This window comes from Apis mellifera, linkage group LG7 (genome assembly GCF_003254395.2).
Source record: "Apis mellifera strain DH4 linkage group LG7, Amel_HAv3.1, whole genome shotgun sequence".
Lineage (NCBI taxonomy): Eukaryota > Metazoa > Arthropoda > Insecta > Hymenoptera > Apidae > Apis > Apis mellifera.
In genome coordinates this window covers 11,014,964-11,032,520 of record NC_037644.1, presented here as the reverse complement: position 1 = coordinate 11,032,520, position 17,557 = coordinate 11,014,964, and the positions used below count along the sequence as shown (strand labels likewise).

Sequence of the window (17,557 nt, the reverse complement as noted above, 5' to 3'; positions counted from 1 at the left end):
AAAACAATAAATAGGCATCAAAGATTTACTATTATCATCAAATATAATAAAAACTAAATTTATTTATGCTTTTAATGTATATTTAATTAATTAATCTATTTTAATAGATATAACAAATATTTGAATACAATACTGAATATAATGAAAGATAAGCTTGACATAATAATAAAATAAATAAAAGTTAAAAAATATCAAATTATTAGATCAATGATTAAAGTTACTTATTATAAATTTAGTAGAAATATTTTTGCATAAAGTTGTAGTTTCAAATATTTTTTAATTTTATTAAATTGTTCATTGATAATAGAATAAAAAATAATATTTATTGTACTAGAGCTTATAAATTTACCAATAAAATGAATTGTGCAGAAATTCAGCAGTGGATTTGTACAATGATGATGCACTTTGTCTTAATCCAGTAAGTAATGATACAACTCCCTCTTTTTCATTTTCTTGCTCATCTTCTTCAGGTAAATAATCTGGCATATCTTCAGTATCACCATTATTTCCTGTATGAATCTTCAAGTAATAAATTTTATTAATAAAATAATCTTAATAAAACTTCATAATTTTAAAATTTAAAAAAACCATTATGCATTTACCAATTTAACAAGATACTCTTGATTGTACTTATTTCTTGTTACTAATCTTGCTTCCATATTCTCTGAATTTCTTTGTATAGCTTCTGCAATTTGTTTTGCAGTAACATAACTTAAAGTACGCATTGTAACACGTTGATGTTCTACATCAACTACAAGAGAAACTAAACCATTGATTCTTATTAATATTCCTTCTAATTCTGCACGAGTTTCCTATTTCACATATAATTCATATGAATATTAAATTTATAAAAATAGTAATTATGTAAAATTAATACATGTATATTTATATATTATTTAAATATACCGGTAATAAACCTTGAATGTGTAATACTATTACATGAGTTTTTAATTTTTTAGGTTCTATAACTCTTCTACATCTACTACGTAAATTATATATTGGTGGTTTCATTCTTTCTATATCATCTTTTATACATTGTGCTCGTTTAGATATCTTTGGTTCATCTATATTATACTTATTTATAATTGCATCCAAAGCTTCACGAACTCCAAAAGTAGAGGTTATATGTACATAGTTATCCACGTTTTTAACAAATAATTCCAAAATATCTAAACTCAAATTAATAATTTCAAAATCTGGTACTTCTAAAACGTATGCTACATATGACAAAACTGTTTTATCCTGGAATCATAAATTGTTAATAAAAAGAATTAAATATAAATAAATTTGAAAATATTACCTTTAAAATTGTGTCATGGTTTGCAAAATCATTTGCCAATTTTTTGTATGTTTCAAGAGTAACTTTTAATTCTTTTGGATCCAGAGATTCACCCACGTCCATTATCTAAAATTGTAATGTTGATAATAACTTATTTTTATATTAATATTATTAAAACAATAAGAAAGATTTTTTTATTATTACTTATAATTATGTGATTTTATTAACATTGATAGATATAAAAATTAAAAGAATCTGTCAATATTTTTATTTTTTAAACGATTAATAACTGTAACATGAGCTATGCGATAATGAAATACATTTATAATTTAACTGATATGACAAATTTCAGAGGATAAATTTGAAATTCTTTATTAGGTTAAACTTTATACATTTACAATTAAATTATACTCTACATAATATTAAATAAGAAATAATTTTTATTATTATATAAAATTATATTATTTTTAAAAAATACAAAAATAGCATAACATTAAAATTTAAATATAATTTTTATATAAAAAATATATATTCTTCATAATAATAAAGTTGCTTTTTAGAAAAAAAAAAATATATATATATGCATACACTTAATGTATGTTTAAATTTTGTGTATAAACATGTATATACAAGTTGTGTGACATAATCATATACGTGCATAAATATACATAATACACATATATATTTTGATGTATCAGTTTTACTTTATGTAGTAATAACACTGGTAAGTCATGTTACAACCAGCTGCTGCCAGATTATTTCGATGACGCGCATATTGTTGAACAGTAGCGAACCTAGTGTTTGTATAACGTACTAAAATAAGATGGCTGACATTCACTCTACTAGCTACCAACAGCATAACACCCGTATTAATTCTCTAATGAATTTCTTTCTTATTTTACGTAAACAAATATCTTAAATACTCATCCATTAGTGTTATACTAAGTATTGGTAGAAAGAAATTTGATGTAATATACGATATTAAACGCATATTGAAGATAATAGAAAAGTTAAATTAAACAGTACGTAAAGTAAAAACATACATCTGACGTATTTTTAAATATACATGTAAAAGTGATTATTCGTTAAGAGTGATAGTGTAAAGTGTATATTGATTGTTAAAACAATGGAATACGTACTGATAAAAGACATACGGCCGGGACAGAAAAACATTAATGTAGTGTTTATTGTTCTGGAAGTTGGTCACCCTACTATTACCAAAGAAAACCGCGAAGTTCGAACATTTAAAGTAGCAGATGGTACAGCATGTATGAATGTTTCAATTTGGGACGAACCAGGACAGCTTCTTGTACCAGGTGATATTGTACGATTGACAAAAGGTTATGCATCTGTTTGGAGACAATGTTTAACATTATATTCAGGAAAAAATGGAGATATACAAAAAATTGGAGAATTTTGTATGGTAATAAATGAACAATTGAATATGAGTGAACCAAATCCTGCTTTAGCACAACAAATGATTAATCAAAGTGGATCTGGCCCACCTGGTAGTAATAACAATAGTATTACAAATAATGGAAATGCAAATAACATTGCTGGTCAACCTGGAAGACAACCACTAGTATGTTATTGTCAAATAAACTTATATTTTTTAATTAAATATCTATTTATTTATTAAACAAACAAAACCCATTAATAAAATATTTACATGTATTAAAATGAAGAAATATTTACATATAATTAAAATAGAATGAAATTAAATAAAATAGAATAAAAAATAAAATATTGCTAGCATTAAATTTATTAATAATAAATAATAATAAATAAACAATATGTTTTTAATATTTTTACTTAATATTAATATTAATTTATTTTATTATAGGCAATTCAAAGTAATTCAACTACACCTACTAGTGGTACATCTGGTAGTTCTACAACAACAAAAAGTGGAAATAATAATAATAGTAATAGTGGTGGAAATAGTAGTAATACTTCAGGACTTCCAGGAGGATCTGCAAGATATTCTGGTGATTCAACAACAAAAACAACTGTTACACCAAAAACTAATTCTCGTGGCCGTGGGGGATACAGAAATGGTGGACGCAGTGATCGTAGATAACATATAAATAAGAAACGTTTAATTATATATGTGTAATAAAAATATGCGATTATATTTAGGTCAACTGTAATATACTGTTTTTCTAACAATTCTGTATATGTATATTCATGAATTAATGTATACGATAAATCTTGTTAGAATATATCTTCATGAATTGAAGACAATCCAATTTAATAGAATAAGTAATATCATCAATGATATCTTAATATTTTATTTAAATATTTTTTATTTATATAATTAAATTCTTTATATCTTATAAATTCCTTATAATTTGGAATTTGTCTTCAAATCATAATAGAGATATCAAATTTCTCTTATGCTAATAAATGAATGTAATATATATAAAGTATATAATCTGCATTTAGTAAAAAATGCGTTTAGCAATAAATAATTTTATTTAGTAATTTTTTAAAATATATTTTATAAGATAAAAAAATAATTATATATTATATATGTATATTTAATTTACACTGAGTAAATAAGAATGAAATAATTTTCAAAAAGTTTTAAAACATTTTTTAAAATACATATTTGTATATGAATTTTTTATTTGATGTTATAAAAAACTCATATAAAAATATATTTTAAAATAAAAATAAATCAATTTTTTATATTTTTATTAAAAATGTTAAATAGAAAATTTAATATTATTTATATTCATAACTTAATATAATATAATATATATATTTTGTAATTTAATATAATATTTCATCTATGTTAATATATAAAATAAAAATTAATTTAAATTTTTTAGTAAAAAAATATATTATGCATTATAAATTTTAATTATTTAATTGTAGAATTATGTTAAGTATTTGTGTTTATTTTAGAATCAATAATTTTGAAAAAACTTAATCAAAGAATTTATATATAATTTTAATTTTTTTCTATAAGCAAATTTATCACAGGAAATTTAAAACTAAGAAAATTTCTAAGATAATATTTATCAAATTATGTATATAAATATTTTTGTTTTTCAACAAAAATATTTAGGTTATGTTTATACATGGCTTAACGCTTATATCGTATGTCACATCGAAGTAAGTGATAACGATATGTATTTTAATTTTTATTTTCTTTTAAGTGTTCTCGTTGTAATTTTGAATACAGCATAAATTTGCATAATGAATACAAGAATTTTGTACACATTAGTATATGATTAATTTTATTATTAAATATATATAATTTGATAACAGATGTCTAATATTAAACATATAACAATTTATGACTATTTTTTATGTATTTAAAGAATTATAAAACGGTACGTTTAATATATTTATTACAATATTTAATTATATTTTACTACATTGCATAATATTCATAATTTATAAATTTTTATAAATTTTAATCAAAAATGTTGATTTAAATTAAGAAAAATAAAAATAAAAATATTTTGTAAATTAAAAAAATTATTTAATAATTATTTATTTCATATATTTATGTTATGTTATTTATGTAATAAACAAATTTATTTTTATATTTTTAGAAATAATGTATAATAATATCTATAATTTAATATATTATATTTAATATTAAATATTGTAAAAATTTATATTTACAGATTACATTTATTTCAAAATATGACAAGATCACATATAAAATATCAAATTGCAAAAGATGCAGATGATACATCAGATTATTTTCTTCAACCAGTTCAAGAACTTTCAAATATATCCAAAAAAGAGATATCTCTTTGGAAAAAAATTTTTCGAACTATTATATTAATTTTTTGTTACTTTATCTTATCTGTAGGTTTAACATTTTATGTACAATGGCTTTATAATACATATGTAAGTGAAGAATTTTATAATTTGTAAAAATTTATTATCTAATTTCATTTTATTTATATGCACTTATTTTTTAGGGATTTCATTTTCCACTTACTGTGGTGATATGTCATTTATTATTAAAATTTTTGTTATCTGCTTTAATAAGATGCATTAAAGCATGTTGGAAAAAACAACAGCAATTAAAACTTCCTTTACAAAGCATAATAGGAATGGTTATGCCAGTTGGTATAGCTAGTGGTCTTGATGTTGGTTTATCAAACTGGGCAATTTCACTAATTACTATGTCATTGTATGTATCTATTATTTTACATTAAGAATATGATAAAAATATGATAAAATATGATAAAATATGTTAACGAAATATATGATTTAGATATACAATGACAAAATCAACTACTATCATTTTTATTCTTGGATTTGCACTTTTTTTGAGATTAGAGAAAAAGGTAATTGTTTAACTTAATAATAAATAATTGTAATAACTTTTTGTGTTAACATTATAAATATAAAATATATTTAAAAAATAATTTTGTTATAGTCTTGGTCATTATCATGTATTGTAGTAATGATATCAGGAGGATTATTTATGTTTACTTACAAATCAACACAATTTGAAATTTTTGGATTTGTAATTTGTCTCTTAGCATCATTTTCAAGTGGTATTCGATGGACTATGACACAATTAATTATGCAAAAATCTAAATTTGGAATGAAAAGTCCAATTGATATGATGTATTATATGCAATTGTGGATGTTATTACCTATTGTACCAGTAATGATGTGGTTTGAAGGTATATATATATATATCTATCGTTATACAAACGTATAACTATATGTATAACTATTTTTTTAATTATTTTATATTGTATTTAAAAATCATATTAATTTGTCTTTAAGAAAAATATTATTTTTAGGACCTCGTCTATATAATAATTTTAAAATTACTGATTGGAATAATATTCATACTATTGCAATGACTATAACTGCTATATTTGGAAGTGCTATTATAGCTTTCCATATGGAAATTATGGAATTTTTAGTTGTTACATACACTTCTAGTCTTACACTTTCAATTACTGGCATAATTAAAGTAAATTAAAAAAATATATATATATATATATATATACACACACATAATATATTTATATATGACACTTATTTATATAAAAAATTTTCATTTTTTAGGAAATATGTATTTTGATCTTAGCTGTGGAATGGAAAGGTGATCAAATGAGTGGTCTTAATTTCATAGGGTTATTAATGTGCCTTTGTGGAATCATAATTCATACTATCCAAAAAGTATTATCAAATAGAAACAAAATAGCTGAAAATTTGGAATTACAAGTAAATTCTCTTTCAAGTAACAATTTAAAAAATGAAGATAGTATTGATACAAATTTACCTTTATTAACTCAAAAATCAACATCGTTAACAAATCTTTTAAATGCAGAATTCAGTTCAGATGAAGATGATACACTTAAACATGGTGAGAATTCTACTCAAATATTATCTAATATATTACAACGTAGGGAACAGTAAAATTTAAACTTTAATATTATTATTATTATTAGAATGATAAGATTTATTCTAAAAAATCATTCCATGTTTAATTATATTTCTCTGTCGTATAAATATTTTATATGTATCTTTATACATGAATTTAATTATTAATCATTAATTAATAATTATCACAAATGTTTCTTTTTTAAGAATATGATTTATGTCTGCAAAATTATTTCTACTAAATCTATATTTTTTATTTTATAAAATAAAAAAAAATTTTTATTCAGCAAAAATTTTAAAAATGCAAATATGTGTTTAGTAAACAAAATTTAAAAAAAATTTATATTATAATTAATACTATTTAATTATTTACTTATAGTCTGTGTTATTAATTTCTTGCCAAAAAATAGCATAATTATACATTACTTAATAGTATTTTTTTCAATTGATCTTATTTATGATATATATCTTTATATATAAATATGTAAATCTTCCAGAAAAGAATAGCATAATAATAGATAAAGTAAATTGAAATTGAACAAAAACATGTGCATATTTTATGAAATTAATTCTAGATTTAATTAACAATTTTTTAGTCATAATTTTTATAAAAAAAACAATTTTATTATTTTTTACTTTTGTAATATACATAATATGTATATGTATATATGTGTATATATATATATATATACATATATGATTGATAATTTGTTATATTCATAAATCATTTTTTATATATGCGATTTTAATAAAATATTTTAAATACAATATAATTATAAATTAAAGAAAAAATTTTTTTGTGTTATATAATATTTATTTGATTTTATAATGTTGATTTGCATAATAATATGAATGATATAATTTGTCAAAGAAATTTATTTAATATATGTATATATTCTCATATTGAGAATATTATAATTTTTATTTTATAATTTTAAACTATTAATAATAAATTTTGCATACATAAATATTGTGTTATTTCTTAATTTTTAAATAATAAGTATTGTAGAATTCTTCTATTAAGAAGTAAGAAATATTTAATAAGATTATTTCTATAATTTTCTATAATTATTGAAACATAGCTTGTATGTATTCACATATCTTATATTTATCGCTATGATATATGAGAATAAAACGCATAAAAATATATATTTAAATATCGTACTTAGAAGTACGATTTACATACTTAAGTATAAGTAATTTTTTTATTTTGAAAATCAAGAATTTTATTAGTGACGAGTATAAGATTATCTAATTTTTTAAATATTTAAGTTGATCCGTCTTAAAATCGTTATTAAAACAAACTTATTTTTTATATACAATTATATTATGACAAAAAGAATAAATATGATATATGCAAAAAATCTCTTATAATTATTTTGAAATAGATTAATAAATAATTTTTACCTATGTAATTTAATAAATTATTTTGTAGATTTGTTATTTTGTTTGTTTAATTTGATTAGTCTTTTTAGATTTGGCTTCAATTCTTTCTTCTAATTTATGAATCAAATCATTTAATTCTTCCTGTTTAAAAAGCAAACATTTAAATAAAATTATTATTTATAAAAATTATTTGAATTTATTAAAAAAAAAAAAGACATATTTACCTCATTATACGTATACATTAGAGTAAAATGTTTTAAAATTTGCTTTTTTCTATTAAATAATTGTAATGCATGTAATAAACAATAAACACTATCATCTTGTGAATTATTAACTAATGAAACAAATAAATTAGCTCTACAAGTTTCACATTCAAAGTCACCATCATCTTCTTTCACTTTTTTTCCTTTTTTTCTTTTTCCACTATCTGGCAAGGGTAATCTTTCTTTATTTGTGAGACCTACTGATTCTAATTCTTTACGATAATTTATTTCTTTTTCGCGAATTTTAATTACACTTGGTAAAATCTATAAATATAATATATTTATACTTTTTTATATATATGTATAGTGTTTATATTTTAATAAGAGTTATTAGCTTTAATATTTACCTGTTTTAATACTTCTATATGAGATCTAGAGTCATTAATAATATTAAATAATAATCTTTCAAATGAAAATATTGATGGTTCACAACTATCTTGTATATCCTACAATAATTATTTACAATTATTTTGATATATTATAAGATATATAATATAAAAAATCGAAAAATATTATTTACGTACTTTAAATACTTGTTCAGCAGTTTCCAACCAAGATGGTTGTGCAAAATAAACACTTTCAGATACTACATAACCAGTACATATACTCGATGTAAATGCTTTAGGAAATACAATTATAAACTGTCCTGGTTCTTGTACAGTCTGACATAATGATACTCCATTACTAACCAATAATTCTGGAGGAACCATTGCTGTATCTGATGGTAGCCATATAGTTTTATTTTTACAATATCGTGGAACCATTTTTGAAAGAGCTTCTCTAAAATTATTGTTATGTTCATCTGGTATACCATACCAAATCTTCTTAGCACCAGTATGTAGATATTCTATCCAAGGAAGACCATGAGGATCACGGTACCAACAACATGCGCTAAATAACATGCCTACATGAAGTGTTGGTACTGTCACACCTATAAATAAAATTAATGTTTATAAAAAAAAAGATAATTAAAAAAAAGAAGTTTAAAAAAATATATAATATATATATTTTTTCATACCCATTATGGGACCTAAAGCTCTTAATACTGATCCAGCATTATTAGTAAGTACTTTAAGATTCCATGGATGTCTTGCAAATGGACTATTTTTAGCAACTGAAAATCCAAAACCACGTCCACTTGAATCAATGCTTGCAGCATGTACACAAACATGTCGTTTTCTTTCTGCTACATGTTTCCAAAATGCACTTTCAACTTCATCAGCAGAAGCACCTTCAGATTCATTTCCAGATCGTTGATTTTCACCGAACCACATACGTTGTGTATTTCGTGCAATACGATAAAATGCATTTAACGGCATATTTCTACCCTGTAAAATTGTATATATATTTTTCATAAATTAAAAAGAATTGCAAATTATGAAAATACTTATAATTCAGAATTCTTACTTTTACAATACATTCCTCAATTTCATCAGAACTATCATCATCTTCTTCTTCATCATTTTCATTTATTGGTGCATTTTGCCTTTGTAGAACTTTACTTTCTCTTTTTATCCATTCAGATTCAACTTCATCAAATAATTTACCTCGTTCCTCTATTTACATTATATTATTTTATTGATAAATAACTTTAAAAAATTATATGGATTTTTGCACTTTATTTTTAATTTTATATACAAATACCTGGTGATAATGTATCATATGGTAATAAATATTTGCAATAAATATCATCTAATTTAGTTACACGATCTTGAGCAGATTTTGGTATTTTCATTCCATCAGCTACTTTTTGCCACTTCTTTTTTTCAATAACTTCTTTTAATCCACCTAAACTTTGAACTGTTTGATATAAATGAGGCAAATCAACTTCCATTCCACCAATCTATAAAAATAGAATTATATTAAATATATTAAAAAAATAAAATAAAATAATATGAAAAAAAATTATACATATAATACTCTACCCAAGGTGGATGAGTTAATGTTATACTTTGTGTAGCTAAATATTTTTTTATAGCCATCATTTCTTTCACATTGGGACCCCACCTATGTAGCATACGATGTACATATTGATTATAAGCTGTAAATCGCATATCATCTGACACTTTGCATTCCGGCTGAGAACAAAAAATTATACTCATAATATATATATTTATAAATATAATATTAATAATGCATTTAATCATGCAATAATATTCAATAAATTTTACTTTAAAATTAGGTGGTGGTACAACTCTGCATATTCCAAATTTTTCTGCAATTGGTCTTATTTTATCTATATATTCTAGAGGATCTTGAAAATCTTTTTCACTTGGATGAAATGTTGGAGCCTCAACTAATCGTGCTTCGTTATTTTCATCTTTTGCATTTGGAAATGTTACATTATTAGTTGGAGAATAATTTTCAAAACCTTTATGTTTTGTTTTAATTTGACATCTAAAATTTTTTTATTATTATTAATATAATATAATATTTATATTATAAAAAATATAAGAATAATATTTATTAATATAATTAAAATATTTATTATTAATATTGTGATTTAAAGAAAATGAAATTACAATTTTCTTCATATTAAAATTACATTACCGTTTTCCGTTCTTATTTGAATCAATTGATGTTTTTCTTTCTCTAGAAGTTTTTGGGGATTTTGGTAATTTTTCAATTCCTATATTTAATGCAGTTCCAATAGTTTGTCTATTTGTTGTTTGTAATATGTTTTCATTTTTGCTTAGAGAAGATGATTGAAATTCAGAATTAGATGTACTAACAATAGATGTAATATTTGAAGAAGTAGATGGTATTGAATGATCAGTTGTTATAAGAGTAGAGTTAGGTGGACTACGAGTTGTAGGTTGCACTGTACCTATAGGAGGACAACGTGCTATTGATGATGGAGGTTTGGTAACTAATTTTGCTCTTAAAAGAACTTTTTGATTAGGACCATTTGGTCCTTCAGTGCCAAGTTTTACAGCTACACCTTGAATTAATTGCTGTCCTTGAATTAAATTTGGTCCATTTCTTGTGACAGCAGCTAAAGGTATATAAAATAGTTGACCATCATTTTCATCATCATTTTCATTATTGCTCTCAGTTTGAGTAGATATTTCTGTACTTTTTTGTTGATTTACATCTCCTTCTGTTATTTGTTTTTGTGTTTGTACATTATCATCAAGATTTACTTGTACTGCTATTGATGTACTACAATTTACATTACTCCAAGTTGTTGTTAATTTATCAAGTGGTAAAACTTGTATATTTGCTAAAGTTGCAAAATTTTTTGCTAATTCAAATTTATTTACATTTAAAGTAGTATTTGACATATTTTTTATTTCTACTATTTCATTTTCATTTTTTGAAGAATTGTTGGAATTTTCTTTAAATGTTCGTTCACAATTATTTTTGCTTGCTTTTTCAATATTTTTATTTGCTTCATTTTCAGATTTATTTGTTATATTTTCGGATTTATTTGAATTATCAAATTTATTTGTATTATTTTCAGATTTATTTGCATTATTATCAAATTTATTTGTATTATTCTTAGATTTATTTGCATTATTTTCAGATTTACTTGGGTTAGTTTCAGATAAATTAAAATTCATGTTTGATTTATTAGATTCTCGAATTTTACGTCTAAAAGGAGTATTAACTGGAACTTCTGTATCACTTTCAAATGCATAAACACTGCTTTCATTTTCTGGGGAAAATGCATTTGCATTAGGAGTTACTGTTTTACGTTCTTTAACTTTTGGTAAAAATGGTTTCCTTGGTTGAAATATAGTTTTCTTTTCTGTTAATAATTTTTTCTCATTTGAATTATCTACTGAAGTATGATCAGATTTTAATGCAATTTCACCTTCTTCTCCAGAACATGAATCTTTATTCAATTTTATATTTAATCCTTTATTTATATCTTTAAAATTTGTATTATGTTTATTAACATTAATATTAGATAGTTCATTATGTTGTTTTAAATCAGATTGCAATTCTCCTGCTATAATAGGGGCATATTTATTATATGTATTTATACGATCTTTTATATTAGCCTTTTCTGTTAGTTTAGAAAGTGTGACATTAACTGGTCTTACCAAATGTTGAATTTTTGTTGAAATTGATAAATGTGACATATCAGTTTTTTTTTCACAAGCATCGTATTTGAAAGTAGATACATTTTCCATTTCTAATTTACTTTCTTCTTTAGCAAGTGAACTTTCATTCAACCACTTTTCAATTTGTTCAGTCGACATATTTACTTTTTCTTTTCTTATATGCAATGTTGATAAAGACATATCTATGGAAGAAATTTCTGTTTTATGATGACATTCTTTTTCATTATTTTTCATTGATATTTTATGTTCTATTTCATCAGATACTAAATCAGGCAATTCCAATTTATCCTTTTCAAGTTTTTGATGCTGATTATCTACTACATGTATCATTGAAGAAGAATTTGTATTTAATAGAGGTTCATTATTTGATAATTCTCTTTCATTTTCTTGTTTATTAGTTACATTTGAAGTTTGTTCATCTTCTATTTTAGTTGTTTCTAATTTGTCATTCGTTTTTTTTGTGACAAGAAGATTAACATTAACATGTGTTTGACACGAATTTAATACTTTGGATATTGCTTTTTTTGTAAATCCTCGAAAAGATTCTTCATCATCTGATATTTTTGAAAGATCAGTTTTGACTAAATTTTCTTTTAAAGGTTGTTCAATTTTATCTTCACTTTTATGATCATTATTTTTATTAATAATATCTTTTTGTATATTATCATTCTTTTTTCTTTTTAATTTATTAAGTAACATACCTAATGTTTCTTCATCAGAATCTGTACTTTCAATTACAGTATTTTTTATTTCTTTTTGTTTTAATCCATTAATTTTTTCAGATAATGATTTATTTGTATTCTGTTCTCGTTTACGTTTCATTACAAATTTTTCCTTATTAAATTTTAAATTATTTTGAACTTGAGATTTTGATTTAATGTTTACATTATCTTCAATTTCAATTCTTGTAGTCACATTTTTAGTAGAAGATCTAAGATATCGGTTTATAGGTTTATTTAATTTCCCTAAACTTCTTCTTGTAACAGGTCTTGTATTATTAGTTCCATTGGAACTAATAGATTCTTCATCACTATCAACTTCACAATATTTATGAACTCTTATTAATCTTTTACTTTTAAAAGTAATTTTATTTGTTTTAGTTTTATCCAATCTTTTATTTGATGTATTATGGATAGAAGAAATTTTATTATCTTTATTTTTAGTTGTTTTTGTAATAGATTGTTTTACTTTATTTTTAATTTCATTTTCTGTCTGAGAAATTTTACGTGTATTTGGTAATTCTGGAAAACTATCCATAGAAATATTATCATCATTTTCTAAATCAGGACTTACAAGTTTTCGACCTAAAATTTCCATATATACTGCAGCTGCTTCTTTAGTTTTTCTTGTTGGTCTTCTACAAAGATTTTTTGGAGAAATTGTACCACTATGAGAACGTGTAATTCTTCTCATTTCAGATTTACTTCTTGTACATATATTTTTCTGAACAGTTTTTTGAATTGTACGTTTTATCTGTGGTACTGATTTTTCTGAAGGACCTTCTTCTTCAGATGTAGAATCTGAATTTGATGTATCACTATTTTTTTGTTTCATTATAATTTTTTTCTTTGGTTTAGGTGATATAGATTTAACTTTTGATGGACCTTTTTTTGTTTTATCTGCAAGCACACTACTTCTCAAACCAAGTCTTTTATTTTCAATTCTTGGTAAAAATTTTCTGGGTGCTAATTTATTTACAGATTTTAACAATGTTCGTTCTGTACAAGATCTTGTTCTCATAACACATGATGTTTTAAATTTATTTTTAATCCTTTGCTTAGCAAGACGCTGTTCTTGATATTTTTTTTTAAGTGCTTGTACAGTAGATGTTGTACTTTTAAATGTTGAAATATTTTTTTTTATTGTATTTGGAACTTTCTTTTTATCAGCAATAACAGGTTTTATTTTAGTAGTAGTTTTCTGACTTGATTCTGGCTTTTGATTTTCAACAGATATATTAGTTGAAGTTATATTTTTATCTATCATAGTACGTATTGGCTTAGGATCCAATTTTTCTTTTTTATTACCAACATTAAAAAAATTTAAACTTGGAGGTAAAATTGATGTTCCTATACAAAAATTTAAATTAATTATTATTATTAATTATTATTATTATTATTAATCATAATTTATATATATATATATATATATATATATATATATATATATAAATAATATATAAATACATACAAATTATAATTAATATGAAATATAAAATAAAAGATTAAAATTAATTAAAAACCTCTAAAGCACAAAAATGTCAAAAAGTCTTCTGTATTTGGTCGCTTATGAGTTATTAATTCTGTTATAACTGCTGGCTTAGTTTTTTCTTTATCCTTAATAGGAGTATGTGAAGGATTAAAAACTGTTGTTGCACCTTGTGCAAATTTTCTTTGTGCATGTACTTTAGTCCTATAATAATAAAATACATATAAAAAATGAAAAATAATAATAAATAAAATAATTTATAACTATCATAAATAGATAAAAATTTTTTTAAATTATTGAAAAGTATATTTTAGAAATATATTTTATTTATATTGTATGAATATTTATATGTATGAAATATATATTTTTTTATACTAAAATAGTTATATTAAAATACTTAAGTATTTACCTCTTTGGAGATTCTGAAAGTGGATCCATAAGATCCACCAAATCTCCTTCTTTTCTTTTTCTTTTATCATTTCGACTTAATACCATTTTTTAACTTTATTAAAAAATATTTCTGTTAATTAATAATAAAAAATTGATAGAAATATGTTTATTAATATTCGAATATAAAAGATTAAATTATTACCTGATCAATATCTTCATTTTTATAAAAACTAAAAAAAAAGTTAAAAAATATTGAAAAATACTATATTATATGAAATAAAATATAATAAATCTTATCATAAACAATAAATATATAACATAAAAAAAATTTTGAAATTTAATATCAAATAATTAATGATATAAAATTTAATAATATTTAATTGTAATAATTAAACCTTTTTAATGTTTTAAATAATTTAAAATATTTTTCATTCAAAACAGATAGATGATGAAGAATTAATGATACACAAAATCACCTAACATCTGTTCTTTATACTGAATGAATGATTGTTTATTGTGTCAAATATGATTAAATACCACGTTCTGATCTATGGTTTAGATACACATAGATATGCGTTATAAAATGATATTGATTTCTCAAGACTTATCCACATTGCAAGCAATACATTGTGTTGCATATAGTGAGATTTACTTTTCATATTACATTCAACCAATAGAAAGAAAAACTAATATATAAGATAACATGTATAAAATAAAGTATTATTTCTTTTTTAAATACTAAATTTATATATATTTATACATTCAATTATTGATTACTTATTTAAATAATTTAATTAAAATACAAATTAAAACATTTAATTTTTGAATAATCAATATTATTTTCAATAGAATGTTCATGACCTGCCATCTATATATAAGTAGAAAAATATTTATTACCTTTTTCATGTTTATACTTCAAACCTATTAAAATTGTACACATGGATTATATATTTAGATATTACTCATATACTATTTAAATAATTAGTGAATAATTTACTATTTTTTTATTAAGGTAGGAAAAATTATAATATACTATATTTAGATGATCGTTAATAAAACATTATCGTCATTTGTTATGCTTTATATAATAAACTAGAATGTGTCAGTTATGGTTGTGATATTAAATTTCGTAATTAATTAATTGATGTTAAAAATATGATAATTATTTTATTACTTTTAATGAATATTTTGTAATGTAACATAGATTTTACAGTATAAATATAAATGTTTTTTTATAATCTTAAAAGGTAAATTGTTTTATTATTAATAACATATTTAATTGTTAATTGAAAATACTTCTAATTGAGTTAATAATAAATTGTATAAAATTTATTTATTTTATTATAATATAATAAAATTTTTTAAATATATTTATTTAAATATATGTATTAAAATACTTAGGATTATAAATATACATTAATAATTTCATTATTGTTGCTCATTTATATATTATATAACTATATTTAATTATAGATAGATACTTAATAATTCTAATAATACACCATGTATAATACTGGACCACCACCACCTTATGAATCACCTCCATATGCACCACCTGGTTATTCACAAACAGTAGGTGGTGTTCCACCTGCTAGTCCTTTTACATCTGCAGAAACCTGTATGTCTTATTTTTATTTTGTGCAATTATATTTATATATTATAAAGATATAAGATTATAGTATAAAGATAAATCGTATATATTAAAAAATTGATTTGTTATAGATACAAGTGGACCAACTATAGTAACAACAATTGTTCCACTTGGACCAGGGTCAACACATACAATATGTCCACATTGTCATGCAGAAATTGATACTACAACGAAAACAGAACCTGGAATGATTGCTTATATATCTGGTGTAGTAATTGCATTAATGGGGTATTTAGAAATATTTTTTTCATTCATTAGTTTAATATTGATTGAATATCTTATATGCTATCATTTTTCATAATTTTCAAGATGCTGGTTTGGATGCTGTTTGATTCCATGCTGTATTGATGAATGTATGGATGTTCATCATAGTTGCCCTAACTGTAAAGCTTATTTGGGACGTTACAGGAGATAAAGTAATACAATAGTATTTATTGCATTTTTAAAACTATTTAAAAGTTGCATTATATATTGATATATAATATAAAACAATTTTTAATCTTTATTAAAAAATATTTTCAAAGTTTTAAATATTACACAATCAGATTTAAATATTTTTCACATAAAAGTTTGATATGTAAATACACAATGCAAAGTTGCATATGATATTACAAATATATTTGATACTTAACACTTTTAAAAGAAGTCAATAATAATATGGATTTAAATATTAAATGAAAAAGTTCCTAAAAATTAATTTTGTTGATAATTTTACTTATAAACTTTTTCATTAAAAAAACACAAAATAATTGAATTAAATGTACAAATGATTATAAAATTTATTAATAATTTTGTTTATAAATATTATATAACATAAATTTTCATATGTAATATATATATAAATTACTTCTTAATTGAAAGTATCTGAGTACTATTTTTTTTGGATACATAAATGTTATACATAAAATATTTCTTTACTTAATGTACTAATGACTGA

At 21.9% G+C, this 17,557-nt stretch overlaps 4 protein-coding genes across 11 annotated transcripts; 2 read left to right on the top strand and 2 right to left on the bottom strand.

Annotated features, from left to right (window-relative positions):
• Window positions 1-301: 301 nt before the first annotated feature.
• Window positions 302-2,507, bottom strand: LOC100578629. 4 transcript variants are annotated; one of them, XM_026441729.1, is made up of 5 exons: window positions 2,419-2,507; window positions 1,301-1,405; window positions 907-1,242; window positions 603-812; window positions 302-519 (listed from the first exon to the last, which is right to left on the bottom strand). In XM_026441729.1, the coding sequence occupies exons 2-5, from the start codon at window positions 1,400-1,402 to the stop codon at window positions 346-348; spliced, it is 822 nt and encodes a 273-aa protein (XP_026297514.1). In that variant the 5' UTR covers window positions 1,403-1,405; window positions 2,419-2,507; the 3' UTR covers window positions 302-345. The 4 variants fall into 4 exon arrangements, with proteins under 4 accessions (XP_026297514.1, XP_026297515.1, XP_026297513.1 ...); XM_026441730.1 differs by lacking the exon at window positions 2,419-2,507 and adding an exon at window positions 1,984-2,118; XM_026441728.1 differs by lacking the exon at window positions 2,419-2,507 and adding an exon at window positions 1,868-2,076.
• Window positions 2,337-6,743, top strand: LOC727001 (solute carrier family 35 member C2). Of its 3 annotated transcripts, none has more exons than XM_006565498.3 (7): window positions 4,316-4,399; window positions 4,921-5,149; window positions 5,224-5,438; window positions 5,523-5,595; window positions 5,688-5,940; window positions 6,064-6,239; window positions 6,335-6,743. In XM_006565498.3, the coding sequence occupies exons 1-7, from the start codon at window positions 4,356-4,358 to the stop codon at window positions 6,686-6,688; spliced, it is 1,344 nt and encodes a 447-aa protein (XP_006565561.2). In that variant the 5' UTR covers window positions 4,316-4,355; the 3' UTR covers window positions 6,689-6,743. The 3 variants fall into 3 exon arrangements, with proteins under 3 accessions (XP_001122715.3, XP_006565561.2, XP_006565562.2); XM_006565499.3 differs by having other exon boundaries at window positions 4,367-4,620; XM_001122715.5 differs by lacking the exons at window positions 4,316-4,399; window positions 4,921-5,149 and adding an exon at window positions 2,337-2,861 and having other exon boundaries at window positions 6,335-6,741.
• An 887-nt stretch (window positions 6,744-7,630) lies between these two features.
• On the bottom strand, window positions 7,631-15,573 carry LOC409252 (protein Jumonji). 2 transcript variants are annotated; one of them, XM_026441726.1, is made up of 14 exons: window positions 15,365-15,573; window positions 15,172-15,199; window positions 14,989-15,099; window positions 14,614-14,783; window positions 10,852-14,440; window positions 10,473-10,698; window positions 10,227-10,379; window positions 9,946-10,144; window positions 9,709-9,857; window positions 9,320-9,629; window positions 8,826-9,232; window positions 8,649-8,747; window positions 8,263-8,565; window positions 7,631-8,179 (listed from the first exon to the last, which is right to left on the bottom strand). In XM_026441726.1, the coding sequence occupies exons 3-14, from the start codon at window positions 15,072-15,074 to the stop codon at window positions 8,093-8,095; spliced, it is 5,778 nt and encodes a 1,925-aa protein (XP_026297511.1). In that variant the 5' UTR covers window positions 15,075-15,099; window positions 15,172-15,199; window positions 15,365-15,573; the 3' UTR covers window positions 7,631-8,092. The 2 variants fall into 2 exon arrangements, with proteins under 2 accessions (XP_026297511.1, XP_026297512.1); XM_026441727.1 differs by having other exon boundaries at window positions 14,989-15,081.
• Window positions 15,574-15,841: 268 nt separating this feature from the next.
• LOC551998 (cell death-inducing p53-target protein 1) lies at window positions 15,842-17,470 on the top strand. Of its 2 annotated transcripts, none has more exons than XM_006565496.3 (4): window positions 15,842-15,981; window positions 16,443-16,587; window positions 16,692-16,848; window positions 16,930-17,470. In XM_006565496.3, the coding sequence occupies exons 2-4, from the start codon at window positions 16,473-16,475 to the stop codon at window positions 17,033-17,035; spliced, it is 378 nt and encodes a 125-aa protein (XP_006565559.1). In that variant the 5' UTR covers window positions 15,842-15,981; window positions 16,443-16,472; the 3' UTR covers window positions 17,036-17,470. The 2 variants fall into 2 exon arrangements, with proteins under 2 accessions (XP_006565559.1, XP_016768555.1); XM_016913066.2 differs by lacking the exon at window positions 15,842-15,981 and adding an exon at window positions 16,174-16,216.
• Window positions 17,471-17,557: the final 87 nt, after the last annotated feature.